At 38.2% G+C, this 27,493-nt stretch overlaps 1 protein-coding gene across 2 annotated transcripts in view; it reads right to left on the reverse strand.

Moving 5' to 3' along the window:
* Nucleotides 1-338: 338 nt before the first annotated feature.
* LOC124595466 (GTPase-activating protein) overlaps nucleotides 339-27,493 on the reverse strand; it is a 136,420-nt gene continuing 109,265 nt past the window's right edge. For both annotated transcript variants that reach the window (XM_047134218.1, XM_047134219.1), the window contains exons 15-20: nucleotides 27,038-27,162; nucleotides 20,195-20,313; nucleotides 16,008-16,159; nucleotides 8,249-8,429; nucleotides 7,726-7,857; nucleotides 339-3,409 (exon numbers count right to left, since the gene is read on the reverse strand). In XM_047134218.1, the coding sequence (XP_046990174.1) occupies nucleotides 7,758-7,857; nucleotides 8,249-8,429; nucleotides 16,008-16,159; nucleotides 20,195-20,313; nucleotides 27,038-27,162 (677 nt within the window). In that variant the 3' untranslated portion in view covers nucleotides 339-3,409; nucleotides 7,726-7,757. The remainder of the gene's footprint in view (nucleotides 3,410-7,725; nucleotides 7,858-8,248; nucleotides 8,430-16,007; nucleotides 16,160-20,194; nucleotides 20,314-27,037; nucleotides 27,163-27,493) is intronic.

Raw genomic sequence — 27,493 nt, forward strand, 5'->3', positions numbered from 1 at the left:
TGAATACCACAACAACAACACTAACAGCTCAAGGAAGGCTTTACACAAGGAACGTATAAATTTCTACATTTTGGCATGGGGCATTACTTGCAACAGATTTTCAAGATCTGCTGGGAGAAAAGGCCTCGTATCAAATTCTGAAAGACTTAACCTTAGTTGATCCTTTGATAGAGCTTCAGCTTCAACAAATCTAACTTTGTTTGCGTAAACAGATACTTTCACATGCACTATGGATGCACTCTATGGATAAATTCGTGATAAAAAATGAAACATTTTCATTTATGTCAATATTAACCATTTTATATATATATTTATAATGTATAAAAACACAAAACATAACATCTTTCTTTATATTAAAGTATAAAATTATGAGAGCTAAAAATTTACAGGTTAGCTTTTTTCTTTTTTACAAAAGAGAACACTGGGAAAACCTTACAATACATTACATTGTTACCTTACACACTTGTAATCAAACTTCATTCTTGTAATGTACATAAGTCATTTGTAAATACATTTGCATTTCTGCTCAACATTTGTACTTAAGACAATGGTCTTGTAAAATAAAAAGTAATTACTATTCTACATAGGTAATCACACTATACAAAACAAGAACAAATAATTTCACACACAACAGTACACAGAAATGTGAGTTGAATTTCACAGCCTTCAGATTGGTACAAAGTCATTAAAAATTTGACAAACATAAAACGAACATTTCTTGCTAATAGCAAATGTTATTCTTTGCTTCTGATAACAATTGCTCAGTCAGCATAAGAAAATACATGACACGTTCCACTTTGGCACACAGAAATATGAAATCGGTTTCTCTGGAGACAAAAAAATTCCTCTTGTGATGTAAGGAAACTAAATCTTCCTCCACAGTACAACATGTCAATGAAAATACTGTACAAACTAATATACAACACTTCTGACACTACTTATGAAAGTGAAATAAATAAACTTAATAAATGTAGCTAGGAAAACACTGATTATCCCTTGCGTGCGCACACACACACACACACACACACACACACACACACACACACACCACTCAATTAAACATTACTTTAAACAATAAACACCGTTAATATCTAAAGAGGAAGCCAGTACACGAACCTCAATGGTTTAAAAAGAGAGAGCACATTAAGATACCGCAAAGTTTGGAAATGGGATACAGTGCAGCATCAGAGCTAGTGAAACATGTATAAGAAATTACCTCTTGAATTTTCACAATCAGAACAATGCAAATATAATGTCCTTCAATTGATACTTTGTTTATAATCATATATTTGATAAAGTGTAATGTCACAATTTTATATGTACCTGAATGTTAGACAATCATTGTGACCCACAATGAATGAGATGTGTAAAAATTAATTATTAATTTTAGAGTTAATGAAGTCCACTGAAGCAAGCCATGACTATGATTTACAATACTACACGATATCAGCATTAGAATCTCATCAGTTCAAACATAACAATTTTTATTTGTGTAATTTATGTACTACCCAACTGAGATATTATTGCACTTGGCCTCCTGTGGCCATTATCAGAAATATTTTTTACAATGTGGAGTCTGAATAGCTTCAAGAACAAGTCGTCTGATTGTTAGAAAAACAGAGCATATTCTGAAGGACTTCAAGTGCAAAAGTAAACTCATGAGCTGACTGAAATGCCATCACACTCAGGTGCAATAACATTGTGGTTGACTTGTAGACCATATAGTTTACTTTCTTCTACTGAGGCTGCACTGTTTCACAGTACCATTCAAGCTGATAAGGGTTCTCTGAAGAACAGATGGCAAATTTGTGTTAAATATTAAAAATAAATTTTTGTTTACTTGTAGCCAAACTATTGCACTCTGTGTTTGAGCAGTCAGAGAACTGTTTCAAGGACTCTGTAGCAGCTAATGAGGTAATGTAAGTAACTAATATATTTAAGTTCGGAGCAGTATTCCTTCTATGAATCACTGTGGAAGTCAGGAAATTATCATCAACATACGACGGAAGTGGTAATGACAGATTTTGTTACCATTCAGTAAAACTCAATAGTAAAGAAGGCTTGTAGTTGGACTGTTCCCCATTTGTTGGGCACAAATTTACTCTGTGCCAAGAGTGTACAAGTGGTGTTACATGAATAAAAGGCAACTCTTCAATGGAAAACTCACACTGAAGTTCAGAACAAGTCAGTTCAAGAGAGGTCAGTGTGAAGAGAATAGTAACTTACTTGTGAGTGTAGAGACAGTTTTGCTGTAACTCCATAAAATTTGAGAGACAGCATTGATGTCAGTGTAGCTGAAGTCTTTTGGGAAATAACCATATTCTCATTGGAATTTATTGAGGCTGTGATGCCCAATTACAATCAATCAATCACATCTAATAAAAGTTTGTTTTGGAATGCATATTTGTAAGAGAGAACAGTGCTAGGAATTTTTAAATATTGACATGATCTCTCTATATTCAGGTGAATGTTCTCTGTAAATAATGCACTTGGAAGTACTGTGGAAAGAGGCATGTGAAAATTTTGTGTTATGTAATGAATAATTTGTGATCTGTTCTTCAAACATTATCAGCATTTGTGGATTATAATATTAGCTGTCAACATCTCAGGGAATATATTTATAATAGCACCTATTGTTACAGAAATGAAAACCTTTGCATGCAATACAATTTATAAAATAATTTATGAGTCACATTTCATAAAGCAATGAATTAGTGAGTAGTAAAACACTTTTGTTGTGTGTGGTGTGCAAGTCTTACACAATGGAATGAGAGTTAAAACAAAAGTAAGTGATTGATACAGAACAATGTCAATATGACTAAATGCTTCCAGTTACCCAATCACACAATATTCTTACACATGAGATTTCTTATCATATAACAGCACCAAACTTTGCATTTAAAAATGTCCAACAGCATAATGAGAACATATCATCTATCAGTCCCTACAAATGCCCTTTTCTTATTGTACCTTACAGTTTTTGCAACTATAAATATACAGCAGTAACATGGTGTCCATTTTGTGTTATCACAAATGCACTTTTATTTCTAGCAGAAATTTTATGTTCTAGTCAGTATCTAGTTGGCTGTTTTATTGCACTTGCCATGTGCACTCCTATGCATATGGATGTTTGCATGCAAGAACATATGCATATTGTACAATAAAAAATTCTACGAAAAAAACATTAATCTCAACTCTACCTTTTTGAACACTGCCACTGCGATTTCTGTCTTCTCAGAACCTCACAATTACACTTTTCTGATATTAAGCACGTAATTTCACATGCTTAATTTTAAAGAACTGAAAAAATACAAAATACCACTGATGTGCCAGCTCTGTAATTACCACTTAATCTTCTCAAACATCAACTTCACAGCACCAAATAAGCTCTAGTTGGAGCAACAGTCTCCTGCAAATTATTAAGGAAAAAATTAATATATTAGAAATTGAGGGCAATATCTAATTTAAAGGAATTGAATTTACAGTTGAATTGAGCAGATTAAAAGAAAAGACAGAGTTTCAGATCAACAGCGTCAGGAAAAATTCACAGAAGTAGAGATGAAAGATAGAGATATTTCTAAATGAAAACCAATGAAGACTTCATACACATATTAATGTCCCATTCTACCAGACTGCCATGCCCCTTTTAACAGTGAAATCTATGAAATGTTTCCTTTCTGCTGCTCCATTTACACTAAAATTACATGCTTCATAAAGAATAACCAAAAGAAATGAAAGAGAACTGCATCTAACAATCATACTCTTAATCAAATTCAGAGCAAGAAATTTGCTGTAGAAAGTTTTTGTATGGTATTTTTATAACTCCTAATAATAGTATCTATGACTTGGATGGGAAAAAAAGAGAACTACCGTATTTACTCGAATCTAAGCCGCGCTTTTTTCCGGTTTTTGTAATTCAAAAAACCGCCTGCGGCTTAGAATCGAGTGCAAAGTAAGCGGAAGTTCTGTAAAATGTTGGTAGGTGCCACCACAAGTAACTTTTGCTGTCGAATATATGTAGCGCTACACAGGCATGCTTTGCAGGCACAAAGATAAATACTGGCGCCAAAATCTCTGCGTCAGTAAATAAATTAAAAAAAATAAAAAGGTGGAAGATGAGCTTTTTTCTCCGCCCTGAGTTTCGACCACTGCATTTTCATACATTATCCAATGAAGTAAATACAAATTCCGTATTGTTCATCTTCGAATGTAGCAGCCTTTCAATGTACTACGAAAATCCGACTGGCAAGACTGCTTGGGATGTTTGTCAATATGGCCAATTCTACGTTCTGAATTTTTTCCTACCTGTGACAAGAGATGGTTGCTAATAGGAACTTTTATGAATTGTGAATCACACGCAGTATTCTCTACATCATAAGAATAATACGAATATAAACATTTTGCCATGTATTATTTTGTGCTACTTCATTTAAATCCTGTCTGCCTAATAAACAACGAAACTAGAGTGAGACAACAGCAATCGCAGAAGAATATACATATCATGCCATGTTTATATTAGTATTATTCTTACGCCGATTAGAGATACAGTCAGAAATGAAGCACGACAACTGACTAGATTTTTAAATCTAAGATGACTAATTTCTGTGCAGAAGGTTATGTACTAAAGAGGTATCTGCAAAGATATTCAAACGGAGAAAAATTTTCGCTAAACTCTCCTTCACAACATCTTCTATCACATGCAGTCTATTATTTGGTTCTTGTTGATCATTATCAAAGAAAGCAGCAGTGTAAGTAACAACAAATTGCAGTCTCTTTCCATTGTTTCGCTAATGAGACGATTTTATTTATTTATTTATTTATTTATTTTAATTGGAAGCAGCGGTAGCGCGTACAAAAGCAAGCGATGCCGCGAGCGGCGACAGGTCGTAAACACTCATTATCAGAATGCAACAAACAATGCGTGACACAGTACAATAATGCATTTACAGCTTAGAGTGACGTAAACACCTATAACAAAGTAACGGCACTTATGAGATCAAAGAAAAATAAGCAATCAATTCAACCCAGACGAAGCACGTGAAAAAGGAAGGGTACCCGCATAAATACGGACGGAGCACCTGACGCATAGCAATGGCTACCTGGTAAAGCTTAACTGCTAAGCTTACGATTCGAACCAAACTACTGTAGCTGTATCGTCATTCATTCGACCGAAATTGTGTCTCATATTACAATGGACCAACTTTGTTTCGATTTTGAGGTCCGGCCTAAAACTTTTCTCTCCCTTTGAATTTCGAATCTCAAATTTCAGGTGCGGCTTAGATTCGGGAAAAATTTTTTTCCTTGATTTCGAGTCTCATTTTTCAGGTGCGGCTTAGATTCGAGTGCGGCTTAGATTCGAGTAAATACGGTACTCGCCAGACAGCAGCAGAACAAAATACAAAGGAAGATGTCAATTTGTCTGATTTCACAACTAGTGCTCTTCTTCAGGCTTAAGAGTGGAAAGGAGGAAAAGGGTCTGGAAAGTCTTAGTGATATAGTAAAAGTCACGCAGGACACTAAGTTAATTTTTGATAAATCTTTTTGTGTCTAATACAGTTTCACTTACACTACTACAAGACACTAACAAGTATCATAAATACCCTGTGTAGAACATTATTAGTCATGGGAATAGTTGTGTAAATGCTTCGAGAGATGTGTGTGTGGATGAAATGTACTGTTTACTGGTGGTAACCCTGATTATGCCACACAATGACAAGTTGAACATGTCAAAATACTGGTCATCAGCTGCTCTTCTTCATACTTTAATTTTTTGCAAAATAATGTCTCAAGTCAGGTATTAGCTGTTGGTCCATATGCTTCATTTTTGTGACAATAACATTTCTTCTTAGGGTGACAGACTGTTCACAATACGGTCTGTAACAGTGTATGTGAAAGAAGAGTTTGGATTTACTCTCACACCATTTCAAAATGTGTGTGCTGACGAAAGCCTTCTCCTGTTCAAAGAGTGCCTCTTTTTCAAACAGTACATTCGGTCAAAAAGAAGTCTTCTAGAATAAAAATGTTTGCTCTGTGTGACTGTGAAACTGGATTTCTTAGTTTCCACTGGTGCAACAAATTAAATAGAAACTAGCAAAGATTATTTGGGAAAATCAAGCAATATAGTGACAATGCTTCTGGAACCTCATCAGGGAAGAGGGCACCCATTTTTTGTTGACAACTGGTACACAAGTCCAGTATTTGCATGACAGAAGAATTAATGCATTAGATACAGTTCGCATGTATAGAAAAAACATGCTAAATCTTGAACGAATAAGGAGAAATGGAAGTATAGTCGATGAGCAGGCTACTAGTAATGAAATGGTGTGACAGGAGAGATGTATGCTTGTTGACTACATCATACAGCTGAAATGGCATCAACAGCAAAAAGGAACCATCAAAAAAATCTCGAAGAACTCAAACCAAAATGCATGTTAGATTATAATCAATCAATACGAGCAGTAGAAAAGTGTGACATGATACTAAGTACAACTGAATGTGTTCGAAAAACCAATTCTCTTTTCACTTTCTAGACTTTTACTAAATTCCCAGGTCACGTGCAAAGCTCACACATGGAAAAATCTGTCAATGCTGAAGTTAAGTGCGAGTCATATTCAAGAATTTTTAGAAAAATATTATCACAAAACAACAAAATCTGGAGGCTGCTGATGAGAAGAGGAAAACCCCCTCATGACTACAAGGAAGACACATTCCAAGCACACTGCCGAATCATCTCGAAAAGGAAGGCACCCCATGAAAGGATGTGTTGTTTGCAGTAAGAGAAACAAGTGAAGGGAATCATGGTATTGTTGCAAAAGATGTGATGTTGGACAGTATTTTGTTCCATGCTTCAAAATGTATTGCACCAGAAAGAATTTATGAAATGTATTGTTACCTTTTTATTTATTATTACCCTTTGTTTATATCAATAAAAACAAAAGTGTGGCACTGCCTGTCATGCTTTCCTTGTACACTATTTACGTAGTTCTACTCGGAACTTGTCAATGGAATTTGGAATATATGTCCTTAGCAGCTGCTTCCAACCTATATAATCTACCGTTGCATAGCACTTCAGTAGGCATGAGACAGCTTTACTCTTTGTACCCAACCTTTCTCTGAAAACTGTTTTCATGAAAATTTGTTAATTACATATATCAATTTCAAACCAGCAAACGGTAAATACAAAGTTCAAATGTGTTGGCAGCACTGAGTGAAATTTCTTCCCTGCACCATTTCTCATCTAGCAGTGGTCACAATGCTCCTTCAACAGTAACAGCAATATCAATGTGGCACTAAAGGCGAGCCACACTGCATGCCAAAAAGGTCTTGCACAGCCACGAATGCTGTGAGACGCCCAGCTGTGCATGCAGCTGTCGCGTTGCTGCAAAGAGCTCTGCAGTGAATGGGTTAAAAACGTTCTTTACTTGAATATATTATTCTAACTTAATAATTATGACGCCACCAACTACACAGACTAAGAGATTAACAGTAGAGAGGTATATGAAAAGTAGAGATTATTGTAGATTATATATCAGAACCGCATTATTCATTTGCAAATTTTGACTTTCTACACTTTTCAATCTTTCTTTCTGCCCTGCCTCTTTGAATCATGTGTTTCCCTTTCAATTTTATTATAATTGGATTAAGACTTTTGATCCAGCACCTTGCACTTTGGGTTTAATAGGAATTTACAATAGAAAAGCAGCCTCCTGCTAATAAGTTACATACCCATACTTCACAGAAGATGAAAGAAGTAATTGTCAGTTAGGTATACTGCAAGTCTTTCTTAAGATACTGTTGTCCATACGTCCAAAACTAGCAGCAAGTAACAGGTAGTTGTCATCGCCAATTGGTGCTTGCCTAGAAAACAAAGTCCAAAATTTACTGCGGTGTCCGCATGCAGCAACATTTCAAATGATCAACATAAAAATATAAATCAAAATAAGTACTGAATGAATAAAGTGAATATGTAAGGGTGTATCTGAAATGGCAAACAAAATGCTTGAAATATCAGATAGGAAATAAATACTAAATTCAGGAATTCCACATACGTGCTTCTCCAGGGGCAACAAACTTGGAGAAAATTCTACTCCACATAGAATTTTTAGGTTTTTGTATTACTGCAATCTCTAATATTTTCTTTATCATCTTATCTTTTTATCTGAGAAATGATGGACTTCTTCCAAATAGTTTCTACGTATAGTGTCCAACCAGTACACAAGTAACGAGTGCAAAACAGTTATCAACTTACTTGCTCCCATACTTAGTTTCACGAGCCAAAGATCTTAAATAATTTCGATGTTCTTGTTCCAATTCATAAGCAGCTTCACAGATTTGTGTCAGTGTCTTGAAACATGACTGGACATCTTCAATAACAAAATTTGGCAAGAAACACAGATCACCAGTATATACAGCTTGACATTCACAGGACTCTGTAACAAAAGGAGTTGCATCAATACCCAAAATAAATAGGGTGTATATTGTGCTAAAGCAAACACAAATAAAAAGAAAGCTGTGTATTTATTTCAATTCCCCATTTGGTTAGTGCAGACTCTTAACACTGGAATCAGGCTGAACAATTACTGCAAATTATGTTTGGAAACCAAGAGTAACAAAAAATTATTTTTAGTATGTGTATACCAGTAACACATTAAACAAATACCCATTACTCCCATGGAGGAAAAAAACTTTTATATATCAACAGCAAAAGTACAGATAAGGCGGGGAGAAATATGGAACACTAAAGTTTCTGTAAGATACCAAGTGAAAAACCTATCAAGTGAAAGCAATACTGAAAGTCAGCTAATGGGATGGTAACCTGCAAACAGTGTGTTGAGATGTTAGGCAGGAAAACAACACAGCAGCGCAGTTTATTTTATGAAATCCTTAATATTTATCGATAAATTATGAAGGCTGAAGACAGTTTCATTAGTCTACTGGAAAAGCTATTCATTTTTGCAGTTTATATTCCATGGCAAACCTGCACTCTTTACCTGTCTTTTTAAACAAATTTATGTACAAATTTGATGGCAAATTTTTATATAGATATAATACTTGACTCTGCATAAAGTCTACTACTTCTAATACTCAGTGTTAGACGAGAGGGGAAAGTATTCTCCCAAAGTTCAGAGCAGTTTAGACGTGAATCTCACAGTGACATGGATTACATAAGCTGTCTTTAAGAACTGAAAGAACTGAATTAAAAGAATGTTTCCAATTGTTTGGGAATTGAAGGGTACAGGGCAAAAGAAAGAGTGTCTAAAAAATTTAAAATAAGATATTAGTACACTGCTTGCTTCTCAGTCCACTGTTGGATCTTGGTATATAGTACAAGGGAAAATCACAACATTGACCAAGTTACAGATGATTAAAGAATTCATGTACAATGGATCACGTGACAGAGTCAATCTGTATCACGGCAATAAACAACACTGTCCGTTAAGGTACAATCGGTGCATGTGCGCGCTGTGTTCCAATTCAGGGTCTACCGTCAGTATGTTTGAGGTTACAGCTTCTGATTCATTTGATTCACAATGTGTGTATTGTGTTTCTTGGTTAATAGTTTTTCATTCATTGCAGCTTGAATTCTTTCTAGAATAATGTTGGGTGATGAATTTCAACATCCTTTAAGTGAAGGAAGTAACAAAAATGTAATTGCTACTGATGAAAAATCAACAAAAAAATTTAAAGACACAGTCGCCTCAGTAATGTTGGAAAAAAGCTACGCACCTCTTCATTTGAGACTGGAGCTGATGTTGACAATATGAATGCCAAGTATTTTTCTAGTAATGAATGGCATTACCTATTAACACAAAATGATCTTGGGTGTGCTGTTACTGATGCACAAAACAGTTATTAATCAAGATTTATATCAGTGCATCTTGTAGCACATCACAGACCCAGGCAGAATGAAGATGCCACGTTAAATGACAGCTCCAACAGCTAGCAAGTTAGGGTGACAAGGGATAGTGAAGCAGTAGAGGTACCAGTTTGTTTCAAAGCATTCCAGTCACTCTTTAGGATTAAACTTTCCACTTACACACAATTAAATCATCTTTAAGAAAAACTGGCAAGCCACCAGCCAATGGACGAGGAAAGCACACTAACTGACATCATAAGCTTGCCGAACAGACTTGTGAAGCAGTAATGTAATTTTTTAGTGCCTTAGAAGGAATTTACCACATTACAGCTTAAAACTCTCCCAAAAAGTATATCTTCCAGAAGAACCTCCTTAACATTTTTCTGACCAAATATCCAGACATTCAGATTTTTTATAAAACATTCAGACACATTTTTGTCTCAAACTTCAACATCACTTTCAGCTGCCCTTGAACCGAAGCATGTAGATGGTGAGAGCAGAAAGCTAAAATAATTGAGATACAGAACCTCAAGAAGGCTGACTGGTTCTACAGAAAGGAAAGAGTGCCAAAAACAATGTAAACATCTACTGAGGCCACTGCAACAGACTGTGGTAAAAACCTCCTACAATGAATACAGCCTCTAGTGAAGTGAACTTCACATAGATTTCTTTCTGCATTTTCAATGTCCATATTTATCAACTAGCTCATCAAATATGTACATCCATAAGCAAACCATGGCATCAATTATGTACATCTATGACCAGCCTGTGGTGAAGAAGGGATCACATGCTGCTGTATAAATGCTCTGTAATTTTTCCTACAATTACCTGAACAGAAAGGTTCATGTCTTCACTGAGTCGTATGGGGGACAAAATGAAAACATCCATTATTCCATTACTGCACTACATGACCGTTGAATTAATGCATTCTGAGAAGATGACTTTTACATATCCAGTCTGTGACCATTATTTGATGGAGCCAGATAAAAATATGGCACATATTCCCAAGTGTGCAAAGGTTGAAACTCCTGACAGCTGGAGAGAAGGGACTGTAGGGGCAGAGTCAAGTGATATCCATTTATTGCTCTCTCATGTGAATGGAGCATGAAAGCTGGAGTAAATTTCTTTCTTCTAAGTCAGACAGGAAAAGCTTTCTTATGCTGTTAGGCCAGTGAAGCAGTTATGATTCCTTCAATCAAAATTAAAAATCATTGAAAATAGAGACATTTATTCTTTGTAGCATGGACTTAGCATCAACGGAAGAAGCAGACCATTCTACAACATTTTCAGGACCCTGAGCAGCTCTATCATGCACCTATTATTCTGCCAAATACAAGTTCAAGGATTTGCAGATCCAATAAAATTGTGTGAAGACAAGGAGTCCTGAGAGTACTATAGTTTGGATTACCATGTGAACAAGATACCTACATCGATGAAAGCGATTTTTAAGGGGAATGTCTTTTTATTACACACATTTCCTGAACTTTGATTATAACAGGTCAAAATCTTTATAAACGTAAATATTCGTTGTCAACAAAAAAACAAAACTCATAAATAGTGTTATAAGAAGCTCTGATTTGTTTACTGCAAACTTCAGAGGAAACACCAACACAGTCCAGTCATTATTTATTTATCTAACTAATTATGGTGGTAAAATATACTTTCAGGGATAAACAAACAAGAACTCAACTAAAGTTTAAAAGTACTGTTGAAAGAAGAGGTCCAAATGTAACTGAGTTTAGCTCTTGAAAGTCATGTCTCTTGTCCTGAAAAATTTCAGTTTTTGGGCTCTATTGTTTTTTTCCCCCTGTGGTCTTCACCTGTAATTAAGTTGTCTATGGACATAATGGCATGTGTACATTTTGCATGTTAATATTTTGTCAGCTGTAGAAGGTCCACATTTGTCTCTTCTTTCACCATCATTTTTGAAATATTAACCCCTCTCCTACAAACCAGTCATAGGCAGTCACCCCTATAAAGCCTGTATTGAAAAGCCAAAATCTGATGCAAAGTTGGATCACATTACTTTTCTCTGAACTTTTACTGGTAACTGTGAAGGTTCTCTTAACAACCACAAGTTATGAGTTTAGATAAAGTCCCAAGTTACGAGTTTTGATGATGTCATAGGATGGAATTGGCTTCTCTTCCTTTTATAATAAATCACCCTGGCAAGCACCTGGACTTACTTGTAAAAACAAATGTTGAAATGGCATGAGGAAGATTCAAAAAAACACAAGGATAAACTACATCACACCTGAGAACAGGCAATGAGAAGAAGTAGATCAGTTGAGCTGGTAAAAGAAATTCACATCTTTCTGGTAGATTAAATGAACTAGCCATTTTCCTGCAGAATTATGGTCTAAATCACAATACTTTAGAAGAAAGTCATAATCATGCACAGGAAATACATAAGTAATGACAACCACTGTCTTGAAGACAAGGGCATGCTAGTTATACATTTTTCTACACGGCACTTACTTAATAACCCTGTGGATCAAATAACCAAGTATTTTCTGCAAGAGAATTCAATGTGATTTTATTTGTTAGGACAGTATTCTGCTCATGGGTGATTTTAATGCGAGGATTGGAAATCGAACAGAAGGGTATGAAAAGGTTATGGTTAAATTTGGAGAGGATATGGAAGCCAACAGGAACGGGGAAAAACTCTTGGATTTATGTGACAGTATGGGCTCAGTAATCACTAACTCCTTTTTTAAACATAAGAACATTCACCGGTATACTTGGGAAGGCAGGGGAACCAGATCTGTCACTGACTATATAATAACAGATCAGGAATTCAGGAAGGCTGTGAGGGACACACATGTATTCAGGGGATTCTTTGATGACACTGATCACTATTTAATCTGCAGTGAAATTGGTATTGTGAGGCCGAAAGTGCAGGAGGTCAGGTCCATATGTAGGAGGATAAGAGTGGAGAAACTTCAGGATAAGGAAATCGGGCACAAGTACATAACAGCGATCTCAGAAAGGTACCAGTTAGTTGAATGTAGTCAATTACAGTCATTGGAAAAGGAATGGACAAGGTACAGGGACACAGTACTAGAAGTGGATAAAGAATATCTTGGAACAGTAGTGTGTAAAGGTAGGATGAAGCAAACAGCTTCGTGGAATGACACAGTCAAGACAGCCTGTAAAAGGAAAAAGAAAGCGTATCAAAAAATGGCTACATACTAGAACTCAGGTAGACAGAGAAAGTGTTGTTGAAGAAAGAAACAAAGCCAAACAGATAATTGCAGCATCCAAGAAGAAATCTTGGGAAGACTTTGGAAACAGGTTGGAGACTTTGGGTCAAGCTGCTGGAAAATCATTCTGGAGTGCGATTAGCAGTCTTCAAAAGGGAGGTAAGAAGGAAATGACAAGTATTTTGGACAGGTCAGGAAAACTGCTGGTGAAACCCGTTGATGCCTTGGGCAGATGGAGGGAATATTTTGAAGAGTTGCTCAATGTAGGTGAAAATACGATCAGTAATGTTTCAGATTTTGATGTACAATGGGATAGGAATGATGATGGAAATAGGATCACATTTGAGGAAGTGGAGAAAATGGTCAATAGATTGCAGTGCAATTAAGTGGCTGGGGTGGATGAAATTAAGTCGGAACTCATCAAATACAGTGGAATGTCAGGTCTTAAATGGCTACACAGGGTAATTGAAATGGCGTGGGAGTCGGGAAAGGTTCCATCAGACTGGACGAAAGCAGTAATCACACCATTATTTAAACATGGATACAGAGAAGATTGTAACAACTACAGAGGTATCTCTTTAATCAGCGTTGTGGGTAAAATCTTCTCAGATATTGTTGAAAGGAAAGTGCGAGTATTAGTTAAGGACAAGTTGGGTGAAAATCAGTGTGGCTTTAGGCCTCTTAGAGGTTGTCAGGACCAGATCTTTAGCTTACGGCAAATAATGGAGAAGTGTCACGAGTGGAACAGGGAATTGTATCTATGTTTTATAGATCTAGAAAAGGCATATGACCGGGTTTCTAGGAGGAAGTTATTGTCTGTTCTACGAGATTATGGAATAAGAGGCAAGCTTTTGCAAGCAATTAAAGGTCTTTACATAGATAGTCAGGCAGCAGTTAGAGTTGACAGTAAATTGAGTTCATGGTTCAGAGTAGTTTCAGGGGTAAGACAAGGCTGCAACCTGTTTCCACTGTTGTTCATATTATTTATGGATCATATGTTGAAAACAATAGACTGGCTGGATGAGATTAAGATATGTGAACACAAAATAAGCAGCTCGCATATGCGGATGACTTAGTTGTGATGGCAGATTCGATTGAAAGTTTGCAAAGTAATATTTCAGAGCTAGATGAGAAATGTAAGGACTATGGTAGCAATTCCAAAACGAAAGTAATGTCAGTGGGAAAGAGATATAAACGGATTGAGTGCCAAATAGGAGGAACGAAGTTAGAACAGGTGGACGGTTTCAAGTACGTAGGATGCATATTCTCACAGGATGGCAGCATAGTGAAAGAACAGGAAGCGAGGTGTAGCAAAGCTAATGCAGTGAGCGCTCAGCTACGATCTACTCTCTTCCACAAGAAGGAAGTCAGTAAGTTATCTGTGCACCGTTCAATCTTTCGACCAACTTTGTTGTATGGGAGCGAAAGCTGAGTGGATTCAGGTTACCTTATCAATAAGGTTGAGGTTATGGATAGGAAAGTAGCTAGGATGATTGCAGGTACTAGTAGATGGGAACAATGGCAGGAGGGTGTCCACAATGAGGAAATCAAAGAAAAACTGGGAATGAACTCTATAGATGTAGCAGTCAGGGCGAACAGGCTTAGATGGTGGGGTCATGTTACATGCATGGGAGAAGCAAGGTTACCCAAGATACTCATGGGTTCAGCAGTAGAGGGTAGGAGGAGTCAGGGTAGACCAAGGAGAAGGTACCTGGATTCGGTTAAGAATGATTTTGAAGTAATAGGCTTAACATCAGAAGAGGCACCAATGTTAGCACTGAATAGGGGATCATGGAGGAATTTTATAAGGGGGACTATGCTCCAGACTGAACACTGAAAAGCATAATCAGTCTTAAATGATGATGATTTATTTGTTAGTCTGTTTTGTGTGTTTACAGTTTGGCAAATCAATAGCAAAAATCACCAGTCTTTTGAAGACATACAAAAAAGAAACTGAGCCAACCATGAACTTACAAGTGATCCTCTCTCATTCTAAAAGTGGTTAATTATTGACTTAAGATGTACATATTGTGATCAGATCTATACAGAACTGAATCAGAATATCTTTGAAGAATTTTTCTGAATGTGTCTGACAAATGTTACCAGAAAAATCGGAACTGAAATATATCCCAGAAAATGTCATCCTACGAGTACATTCCAGTTACCGAAGAGATGCGACAAACCTGGAAGAATAGAAATAAATATGGGGATTTTCTCAAAAATCAAAAGAGGCAACAAATCATGATTTTGTGGATATGACCTAAGAATCAAGCAACAATTTCACTACTGAAAGACCGTTCTGCCATGAAGACAGAAAAAAGTAAGGCAGGTTCAATCAAACACGAAAATATGGTTGGTTCGCCTCTCAAAAACTAGGAAACTGTCCACAGTGTGCTCCACTATACCACTGTTAACCAACATAACTACCTTTGTGTGCTGAAACAAGTGCTGAGCCAGTGAGGAGAAACCTGCCTGCATTGTTGCAGTCTGGGGACTGGCTGCCACACCATGAGACTGGTTTTTCACCCACCCTTATAATTCCACCAGTCGCCCTGTGATTTCTTTCTGTTTTGTAGAATGGAAAGAAACCTGAAAGGGAAGTATTTCAGGTTTTAGAAAAGACAAAAAGAAAAAACAATCGTGGAAAGTACTAGACAGCAAAATGTCTGAAGAGTTCAAACTGTATCCGGCACTGGGTAAAATGTTTGGACACTTATACAACATCTGACAACTATATGAAAATAACTATATGTTTGATATGTGGTGCCTTATACAAAACTCGTAATGAAATAATTGTAATTACTTTCAGGTAACCTCAAGAAGTACCCAATCACTAACCAAAAGCAGTGCATACGACTGTATAATACAAAAAATCATGTTAATGTGGTTAGAAAGATTTGTACTGCAGTATTAAAAAGTAGAATGCAAGAAAGCAGCTAAATACACACCTTTCAGACTTTCCACTTTAGCCATATGTGTAATAAATAAAGAATGAATTCTCTGTAATTCTCGGTCAGGATCTAAATTCATCTGAAGACCTGCTTCGGAACCTGGTGAGACATCCTTGCATCCTGGTTCAAATTCATTTGATGACCTACAGCTGCACAGGAGAAAAAAAATTAGTGAAGCAGATCCTATAGAGCTATGTTATTATTGATAATTAATATTGTTTGTTATAATTTCAATCCTAAGACAGTAAGACCATGAAGTTACAGATTACAAAAAAGGTACATCAAGACAACATTTCTGAATTAAGATATGGAGATGACTATACTCCCCGCCACTGTTTTTGCACTATTCCTGGTCCCATTAACACATGCACTTAAAAATTAGCAAAAGTGTGCCTTAGGCAGTGAAATTTAATAACATATATTTGGTTAATGTAAGCCAAAGTGTATCTTACAGTACTTTACAAATATTATTAATGCAATTTATGGTATAGTTCTGTGAACCCGCATAGTTTTAACATGAATGGGAAGAGGTGGCATAGGGCAAAGGTAAAGGATAGGATGCAAGACATAAGAGCAATCAAACTGATGATTATCTTTTATGTGTAGTCACCAGTTTGAAGATTCGTTTGGACACCCCTGAGCACTGATAGGGCTGTGGGTGAAGATATGCCTTGCCATCCTAAGGTCTATAAATTAACTCACCCAGCATTTAATGGTGCTCTACAGTTAACAATGTAATACACACTGAACTGCAACTACACTTTCTTCATATGTATAAACTGATCAATAGAAGTTTCGCATCTATTAACTGCACACCTATGAGCAGGTATGAGCTTAGATTCAAGGACAGCTGGGAGATAAGGAATAAGCCCAACAATATTCAGAAAGGCAACTTTGCTTAAGATAAGAACAAAATAACTAACAAAACAATAGGCAGCAATGAGAGAGATTGACGTCTGTACGTGATACACTAGTCCCGCATTTTATCTTGGTCCCTCTGTGATTGGTGGAAGTCTGCTGACTTCTTGCCGCTCCGGAATATCACCGTGTTGCTGACCTTAGCTATGTAACAATATTGTGTACCATAGCAATAAGCAGCCACTGTAAATATAGTGTTGAGCTACATGTGGTGTCATGCATAGTGATTGTTAATATTAGTTACAGAAATGAGTGAAGAGGCCACATCTGGTGCTTATAGTGACTTGCCATTAAACCATTACATGTTTGTTTCTTTTATAAGCTCTAAACAAGCTGCTCTGGGAGGAGAAGGCAGGGTTTGTCTCTGCAGCTAATGTGTTACACACTGATCATAAGCTTCTGATCGCAGCATCTTCTGCTCAAGGGCCATGTAAAAGTGTGTAATCAGTAGGCCCAAAACATGAATGACCCTCTCCGCTAGTTAAATCATGGGACTGTGTGGCTGAGACATGCATTTATACCTGGCCACTGTGATAATTATCAGGCATCAGACAAATGGTGCATTTGTGTACTTATCCAGATTCCATTCAAGTGTTTCCTTGCTCACCTTCCATACACATTATCATGATCATGTAGAGATGATTGTGTACTGCCTGTGTTAACGCTGCTCTCCCAGTTGCCTCCAAAAAGGCAGCACAAAATCAATTGGGTTCTGTTCAGAGTATCTATAAGCCATAATTTGAAGATAGTGTTGTCAGCCAGTGGTGTTAAACGTGGGCGAGCACAAAAGGGGCAGGTATACAATGTTTCGTGTCTCACAACAGTGGGTGAATGGTCAAATGACTGTTGCTGTGGTGTGGATACAAAACTCTTTTCGAGCAGTTTATAACACTTTTAGAGGTCACAGTATTATCACAAAATGCAAAGACTGAAAATGAACTGACTCCCAAAACTCTGGATTTGTAGTGACACACAAGATACAAAACTACACTTACTATCAATAACAAACATGAAATAAAGCCAAAAGAAGTCAATATAGACAACAGTACAACTATTAACAACAGCGTTACTGACAGTTTCATGCTGTTTGATATTGAGAACAAGATAATGTCAACTGAATTGCAGATAAAGAAACCATGTGGTGTACATCAAAATAAAGGAAAATGCTCATACATATGCATTCGCTCTTATATATAATTAGTATTTTGAAATGTCATATTTGAATTATGTGTACAACATGACAGTGTTTACTACAGTTCAAGTTATATTTCATTTATTTAGTGCCACAGGCTGTTCCAGCTTAAGTGCTCGCCTGTGGGCAGAGGGGGGCACAGGGGAGGGTAAACAACAGCTCATGAATGCAATCAAGAAATGTGCTATAGCTTGTGTGATTGTGTGCCTGAGCTAGGCTGGGGTGGGTAAATTGCTCATGCATGCATCAGAACAAGCTGTGAGCATGGAGTAATAGGGTTCTTTGCAGGTGGTGCATACTATCTGTGCTTGCCTGCAAGCACCAGAGTCCCATGGGGTAGTGTTAGAACAGTCTACCCTGTTAATACTAGGATTTTTCTTCTTCTTTCAATTATCGCTTCTTCCAATTCTGACAACAATTTATGTAAGTGAAAAATGCCAAGATGCACCATGGTTCACAGTTAAACATTTTAGCAAATGGACCTTAGTGTGTCATGGGATTGAAATGCTCAGATGCTGTAAGACTTTATACTGACTATCGGTACAGCAATTCAGCACTTATGGGAAAGATATGACATACCGGAAAGTTTGAGCGAGCAAGACCACATAACTGGTGCCTAACACATGGCACTCTCAATATCTGAGATCTTGCAAGCATTGGGATTTTCATATGCTACCATGCAATAGGTTTACTGCAAGTACTATTTGGGGAAATCTCCTGCTGCCCAAGAGTAATGCCATGGACAACAAAAGTTTTGATGACAGGAGTTGCTATAGATTGTCTCAGATTGTAACAATGAATGGGAAGGCAGCAGTGTAGCTTGAAATTTTAATGCTGAAAAACCTCAATAAATGTGTAAAAATACCAGGTGGTGGTGATGGTGGTGGTGGTGACAATGATGATAATAATGGTGGTGTTAGTGATAATGGTTATGTTATACTGATTTGGGTACGTGACAGCAAGATCTTTAGAGTCTGTACTAAAATTGCTAACCAGATGAGCGTGGTTAAAAGTAACAAAAATAATCAAAAAAGTCATCGAGTATTGGAAAATAAAAATTCCCTAAAAGCCACGTGTGCACATAATGAATGTATGTTAGAGAGCCGGATCACACAAAAAAAGCTGCTATAATACAGGGTGTTACAAAAAGGTACGGCCAAACTTTCAGGAAACATTCCTCACACACAAAGAAAGAAAATATGTTATGTGAACATGAGTCCGGAAAGGCTTACTTTCCACGTTAGAGCTCATTTTATTACTTCTCTTCAAATCACATTAATCATGGAATGGAAACACACAGCAACAGAACGTACCAGCGTGACTTCAAACACTTTGTTACAGGAAATGTTCAAAATGTCTTCGTTAGCGAGGATACATGCATCCACCCTCAGTCGCATGGAATCCCTGATGCACTGATGCAGCCCTGGAGAATGGCGTATTGTATCACAGCCGTCTACAATATGAGCACGAAGAGTCTCCACATTTGGTACCGGGGTTGCATAGACAAGAGCTTTCAAATGCCCCCATAAATGAAAGTCAAGAGGGTTGAGGTCACGAGAGCGTGGAGGCCATGGAATTGGTCCGCCTCTACCAATCCATCGGTCACCGAATATGTTTTTGAGAAGCGTATGAACACTTTGACTGAAATGTGCAGGAGCTCCATCGTGCATGAACCACATGTTGTGTCGTACTTGTAAAGGCACATGTTCTAGCAGCACAGGTAGAGTATCCCGTATGAAATCATGATAACGTGCTCCATTGAACGTAGGTGGAAGAACATACTGACACAACTAAAATGAGCTCTAACATGGAAATTAAGCGTTTCCGGACACTTTTTGTAACACCCTGTATAGTATACCCAGAACTGGCTGGTAGGTCACTCAAAGAAAATGAATTCTTAACACACTTTAATTTTGGTCCCAAGAGAACAGAAGGAAAAATAACAGAATGTTCCATGTTTCCTTTTCACTGTTTTGTATGCCCTCTCAAAGAGAACAGAGCTCATTGCATAACACTGTTATTACTAAATTACTTTTATAAAAATGATTCTATCTTAAATCGAACATTTGCTTACCACAGCCAAGTTCCATTGATATAGGCAGAGGGATGGTATCGTTTCAGTCGATTGCTGTTCCTCTGGCATATCTTTGTCAAAATATCAATCCATTCTTTTTCTTCAACACAGTTATTTGCCTAAAAATAAATGGAATTACTGTATACAATGCTAGTTTTTTCAAATAATGAAGACACTTTACTAAATCAAGGAAAAGTAAAACACTAAAGCTAAATTATGAAAAATAATGTGATTTTTAGTTCCAATAAATAAAAATGAATAATGGTGTGCGCAACTTCACAATCGCACATTCTGTTCTCAAAATGTATGTTCCATTAATTAGACTCCTAACTGTGCAAAGCAGACCAACACTTGCAGGTATCCAAATTTTACATTTCTCAGTTTTTGGAAGTAGTTCGGAAATGGAGTAGGGTTCCATTGTGGTTGCTGGTCACTCAGAAACATGCTAGTACATCACATGGAACATAATTTGCTACCACAGTTGTTTACAAAAATAGACATTCATAAAATTGTTACAGTAGCTCTGTTAGAACACAAATTTGCTGCCTTTTATCAATATGCTAGCCACGTTCTCCTGTCTGTAGTATACTTCAATATCCAAAAAGAAAAGTTTCATGTATGGTCCGTAAGGACATCAGCTTTTAAAACTACCATTACAATTAATGTGGCAAAAATTTACAGTTTACCTCTTCTTCTTCACATGATCTTGGCAGAAAACTTTCCACAAGCCCCTGTCCTCCTCATTTTGTTCAACACAGTCCACAATGTTGGGCGTTGTGCCGCATAATATGTCATAAGAAAGGTCACATTGCAACTGTGTGCAACACTTGATCACTTCTGCTGTGCCTCCCACTTCCATGGACATTAATCTTGTTAGTCATGTATGTGAAGAGACTGCAACTCTTTCTAATAAACTGTTCATCAATGTGCATGTTAACATTACCTCGTTATGCCTCAATATGGATATGGGTGCAGTGACCTAACTTTGGAATTCAAATACTTATCTACATCTTAGTTCCCCTCCACTGTTGCCTCCTTCACACTACGACAAACAGCAGATTCCTATTCTTGGCCAGTTTACTGTAGAAACAACATACAAGGTATTGGTTTGACCTATTACCTTTCTGTGGTAGTGGACAGTACATTTGTGGAAAATTTGTTTGGTTTGGATGCTTTCTAGCATTTTGGATTTACGGCCTCTGATTCTGTTCATTTAGCACTGTATCTTGTGCCCTATCAAGTGTTAAACAATTTGTACAATGAATATTTCGCCCTTTTTTCATCAGGACTTTGAAAGCTACTGACTACGTAGCACACATAACTTCATCACTCTCAAATCTTTGGTGCGACCTTATTTTTTCTGCGCCAGGCCTGCTCCACTTTCACTTCGTGCTCCAGTGAAGGAAGAACTGGACAGATTAATAGCTTTAGGTGTCATGGAACCCATTTCGTCCAGTCAGTGGTGTACATGATTGTTCTTTATCAGAAAACTGAGGGGCAAGCTCTGTCTTCATGGTGACTTTGAGGTGACAGTTAATTCACAGCCCATGGCTGATAAGTTTCCCACTCCTCAACTGAATGAATTTATGATGAAACTGACGTGCAGTAAATATTTCTCAGAACTTGATTTGTCAGAAGGGCACTTACAGATGCCACTTGATGATAAATCATGCCAGCTTCTTGTTGTCACTACACTGTATGGCCACTAGAGATGCAATAGATTGGTTTTGGCACTGCAAGCATCCCTAACATTTTTCAATGTTACATGGAACAGCTTACTCAATGCTTACTGTGTTCTATCAATTACCCAATGACACTGTTATTACTGGTTCCACCACTGAGGGCCATTTCCTCAATCTTCGTCTTTTGTTTCAGACCTTGGGTGATGCAGGTCTTGATTGCAATTTGGAAAAGTCACATTTCTTCCAACCCTCTACAGAATGCTTGGGACATGTTATTTCTCATCGGGGTAATCAGCAGACTGACAGCCACACAACAGTTACTGCGACCCTCCTGAACCCCTCGAATGTGAAGACGTTCCAAGCATTCTTAGGCAAAGTCGCTTATCACTGCAAGTTCCTTTCATACCCAGCTTTGGTTTTCTATCCTCTCAATCGGCTGCTTAATAAAGGTGCAATGCTGAAGTGGGCACCTGCCGTTGACCATGCATTCAAGACTTCAAAAGACAGTTTGCATTCTGCTCTGTGCTTGGCCACCTATCATCCGCGACTTCAGCTTAAGGTTGCAATGGAACATCACAGTATGGCACAGGTGTCATATTGTCTCAAATACTGTGCTGATGATTCAGAACAACTCATCACTTTTGCATCAAAGATGCTTAATGAAGCACATAAGAATTGCTCTCAAATAGAGAAGCAGACTCCTCCCATTACAGGGTGTATACGTGGACAAGGAAAAAAAAATACCGGATTTCCCAGTTAAAAATACACTTTCTCCTGGGTGAAAATAAACTTTTCGGCATTAAGTGACAGTATACTCTTCCTCAGGACAGTAAAACTCATCAATTCTTTGAATGTTTATGGTTTTATGTACCGGAGTAGAATTTCCTGGCACTTTAGAAAACCCAGGGGGAAAAACAAGTTTTGAAAGACTTTTGATGTGCAGCAACATGTACGCTGCATATTTTCGTATTATGAAGGTATAAATTTGAATTCCACTAAACACCGCATGTCACTTTCCGAAACATTGAAATCGAGATTGCGATGCGCTTTTGTAAAACAGTCATAGCTCATGTCACATGATCTCGCCAGCTGATGGCAGCATAGGACACGTGATTTAGTAAGCCAATAGCAAGATTACTCTTCAGTAGCGCGACCACACAAATAAGACGTGTTAATGGTTTAAATTAACATACATAGCATTCATATATAATATTGGTCTCCAAGATTACTAAGCTGGAAGAGAAGCTAAGCTTCCACATATAATGGTGATCTTTTTGCGCGTGTTACACTTTAAGATACATCACACAAATGTGCCAGTAAAATTTTTAATAACGACGTAAATGTCTGATCTTCTGGGCTCGACATTCTTCTAAATGGTCATCCTGAAAGAGTTGATTTTTAAATGAGAGTCAAACGCTTTGTGATTTAAGAAATTCATCGTACATTCTCGCACATAGTTCACCTTGCATAAAAGGAAATCTGCTTTGAATGTAACACTTTTCAAACCACCATTTGCAATATTTTCCCACGACCTGTTAGAAATAGGTTTGTTTCAGCAAGAGAGCACCACATAACAGGCGTCACCGTGCTTGCGCAGCTATGATGACACAGGAAGCCCAATGTTCGTACGTGTAAAACATTAAAAGATCTTACATATGTCATAAAAGAAACAAACACATCAGACGATACTTCAAGAGCGTCAGAATTTCGTGAACTATACTAAAACGCATAATTCGGCTTAAAATGCACATTCATGTGTAAATTTTCTTGGTGCACCCGTCTGTATTATCTAATGTTTGGTTTTTTATTATGGCATAATGCCATATGTGCACCTGAAATGCAGCGAACAGTTGAAACTAGCCAATAGAGTGAAATTAAACACTTCGATTCACGTAAATTGACTGCCTCAGCAGAAAAGATTAATTTTCAGCCAAATCTCTTTAGCAAACCGGCAAAAATAACTTGATTGTTCTGTAAGGCGATTAATGCTTGACTGTCAGAAAGGTGGAGATAAAATCTGAAACTAATGACATATTTTAGCCTTCTGTAATTATGCAAACGTATTTTAATTCATTTGATAGCTCCTGGCCACAAAAATCCGTTTTGTTATCATTTAACGTGAGAGCAATAAACAAAGAGGAAACAACAAAATCACTGAACGTAAACACAGGTCACGTGGAGACTACCCACCTCAACTCAGATTGCTCTGTGCATCAGCCCCAGATTTACTGTATTTCCGAACCGGGGCAATATTAAGTAGTGGCGCCCAGCCACACTTCTGTAACCAGAAGCGGGAGAACGTATTACTCATACGCGACTCAACTGTGCATGCTCAAGAGCCCGCCCACAACAGCTCAAACGAATCTAATTTAAACAGCTGTCACGTCACGCTCATTGGTACAATTTGTTATAAAACACTGCATAGTCTTCCTAAAGCCCTTGACACACATCGCTGTTGGCAGATGCTTGTATGAGCACTGTTTTGTTGTTGTATATGGCGCATTTCCTTTGCAACTTAAGTTTTATTTTCGTCCCCCCCCCCCCCCCCCCCCCCCGTTCATGTTATGTTGCTGCAGTATTATTCTGCAGTAGCCGGATACAGTAATATCCTTTGTTAGAGTATTGGTTCTTACCAGTCAAAATCACAGAAATTTAACTGAAAACCAAAACAATGAAAAATTCCAGGGTTTTTCCCGGTTTTCTCCCAGATGAAAAAATTCCCGGGTTTTTCCCGGATCTCCCGGGTCGTATACACCCTGCATTATCTATGCTATAAAGAAGCTTCATTTCATATGTTTCTATACGGTGTTAAGTTTCATTTGGAGACTGATCACAGACCATTAGCGAGTGTCTCTTTTTAGTACCATGGTACACTTCCCAGACAAGACAACCCATCGGTGTCAGTGGTGGGCCCTGTTCCTTAGTATGTATATTTATGAGAGTCATTTCCACCCTTTGGCTCAGCACTCAAATGCAGATGCTCTTTCATGTTTGCTAATGGAACCTGACCCTGGTTTTGATCAAGATGAAGTACTTTGTTTTTACTTTGACAAGAAAACTTACTGGACAGCTCCCTTATTACCAAATCTCGCATCACACAAGCCATTGCCTCCAACCATGTTCTTCGTCAAGTGTGACGATATGTTCTAGTAAAGGTGGCCTGAAAAACCTCCTGCTCCTGTACTGGATCCCGTTCATAATTATTTTTTTATGTGATAAATACTCATACTCGTCATTGATGTTCTCTTGTTGTTCACAAAAAACGCTGTTCCAAGGGTGGTTGTTCCACCTGTTCTCAGGCTTGACATTCTTCATCTTCTATACCAAGATCATTTGGACATCTCACACACAAAGGAGCTGGCTCGCTGCCTGTCTACAGGCTCAAAATCAATTGTGAGACTGAACAGTTAATCGCTGCTTGCTCTAAATGAGCAGGCCATCAGGCCTCACTCCGGCAGTGTTTATCACCATTGTCTTAGCTTTCACAGCCATGGGAGCAGGCCCATTTCAATCTCATCAGCCCATTCTTGGATGCCTATTGGTTGGCGGTCACCAGTGCCTCTCCCAGCTTCTGTACGTAGTCACCTGCCACTCCATCACAGTGGTGCAACGGCGCGGGCTCTCACTTGCATCTTTTCCATCAAAGGCATGCCCCACACCCTGGTAGCTGACAATGGTGCTACATCCAACTCTCAAACTTTTCATGATTTTTACACGTACCATGGTACTCAACATGTTCATGCAGCAGAATGCCCCATCCACACTTTTAAGACGAAAATGAAGAAGTATACTGGTGACAGTTATGCAGATGAGGCACACAGGTGCTTTCTTAGCTAATACAGATTCACTCCCATTGGGGAGAAGACCCTGATGGAGCTCTTGCATAGCTGCCAGCCATGCATGGTATCTAATCTCATGCTTCTCACACTCAGGTTGTCAAAGGTCCCTCTTATGGGGCATTTCACACCTGCGACTCCGGTCTGGGATTGTGCATTCGCTCTCCACAAGCACTGGATCCCAAAAGTCGTCTGCAGGCAGCACTTTTTCACACTGCAGACAGCATACAGGCTGGTGACCTGCCACCACAATCAACTCTGCCCTAAGTAGAGAACTGGCCTCTGCTGCCTCTCCCACACTTTCCAGTTAGTCCACTCTTCCCATGCCTGGTTCTCTTTGCTCACCTCCATTCTTGTTGACCTTTCAACTGATTTTGCCCCATATGACAGTATGCCTTGCTCACCCTCTGCTGTTCTCACTTCCAGCCTTCTGCCAGTTCATCAGAGCCCAGATGTGGAAGGCCATACATTACAGAGGAAGGCAATGCAGAGACAGTAGGTGCCGCTTCCACTGGAGGCATGTTCTGGCCCATGCCCCAAGCAGTCTCCATGGATCCGGTGCAAGCGTTGTGCCACCAGGCCGCAGCAATGCCATCACTGTCTGGATCACTTTTGGCCCTATACTCCAGTGCAGAGCAACAAGGGAGCACTTTAGGACAGAGTGGGCATCCACCAACAGCCTTCCTGAGCACCAAGCACCATCCCACACTATGGGGAAGGGACACAGTTTACAGGAACCTTGATACGAGGAGAACACTGTGGTAACCTGTAGTTACCACATCAATCGTACCGGCAGCTTGCCGTCCATCGAAGTTCAATAGCTGATAGGAGACGGCACCTTCAGACAGTATGGAGAGTCACGCTTCCCCAGTGGCGGGCACAGACACCGTTCGGCACCATCAGGTGTTTTTCTATTTTACACTGGAACGGAGTGCTGTCATTCTCATTTTGTAATGTTCCATGTGATAAATAGCTTCACTCCACTCATGGATCGCTCTTTTTTAAACTGGTACTGAGCTGGCAATGTAGATGGATAATGTATTGAATGTGTTTGTGGTCTAAACATTAAAGTGGCTGTATTTTTACTGGCATTCTGTACTGTGTGTGCTGCTACAATATCTACAACTGAATTTTACTTTCTGTATGTCTTTACAATGATGAAAATGATAAACTCTTTGTACAGATCTTATGCTTTACAAAGTGGTTAAGACATCCTTTACAAAGTGGTTAACACATCACATTCTCTTAAAGATTTTCACTGAAGCTAAAAATAATAATGCGTGTGAGCAATATCTCACTGGTCTACAAAGTACAGAAATATTTACCTGTATGTACAAAGCTCTCTCTGGCTGAACAATCTGAAACATATTCTTCATCTTGAACGAGTCTTCCTGTAGTCGTTCTACGGCCAGTATTTTGTCCAGTGGAATAGAACAAAGTGGTTCCTTTCCTATTATGAAACAGGAAAAGCATATTAAACAGGTACTTGATTTCATGCCTTGTAAATAACAATAAATTGTGTATTCGACTTAAGTTACATGTATAACAGACAGAAACTTAGTTTTCCTTGTAACACTGTGTTTGTAAGATATAAACTTTTGCCCATCATTTAAACATATCTGAACAAAACATACTAACACTGTTTTTCAGTGTGAAACTTAGTCAACCAAGTGACAACTCCCTCCTGTGTGTACACGGACTGCAGCCAAGTGCCAAAATCACCAAGAACTTAAATCGCTAGTGTCAGTTGTGTCATAGATTGTGTAGAGATGTTGATGTGG

Source organism: Schistocerca americana, chromosome 2 (genome assembly GCF_021461395.2).
Source record: "Schistocerca americana isolate TAMUIC-IGC-003095 chromosome 2, iqSchAmer2.1, whole genome shotgun sequence".
Taxonomy (NCBI): Eukaryota; Metazoa; Arthropoda; class Insecta; order Orthoptera; family Acrididae; genus Schistocerca; species Schistocerca americana.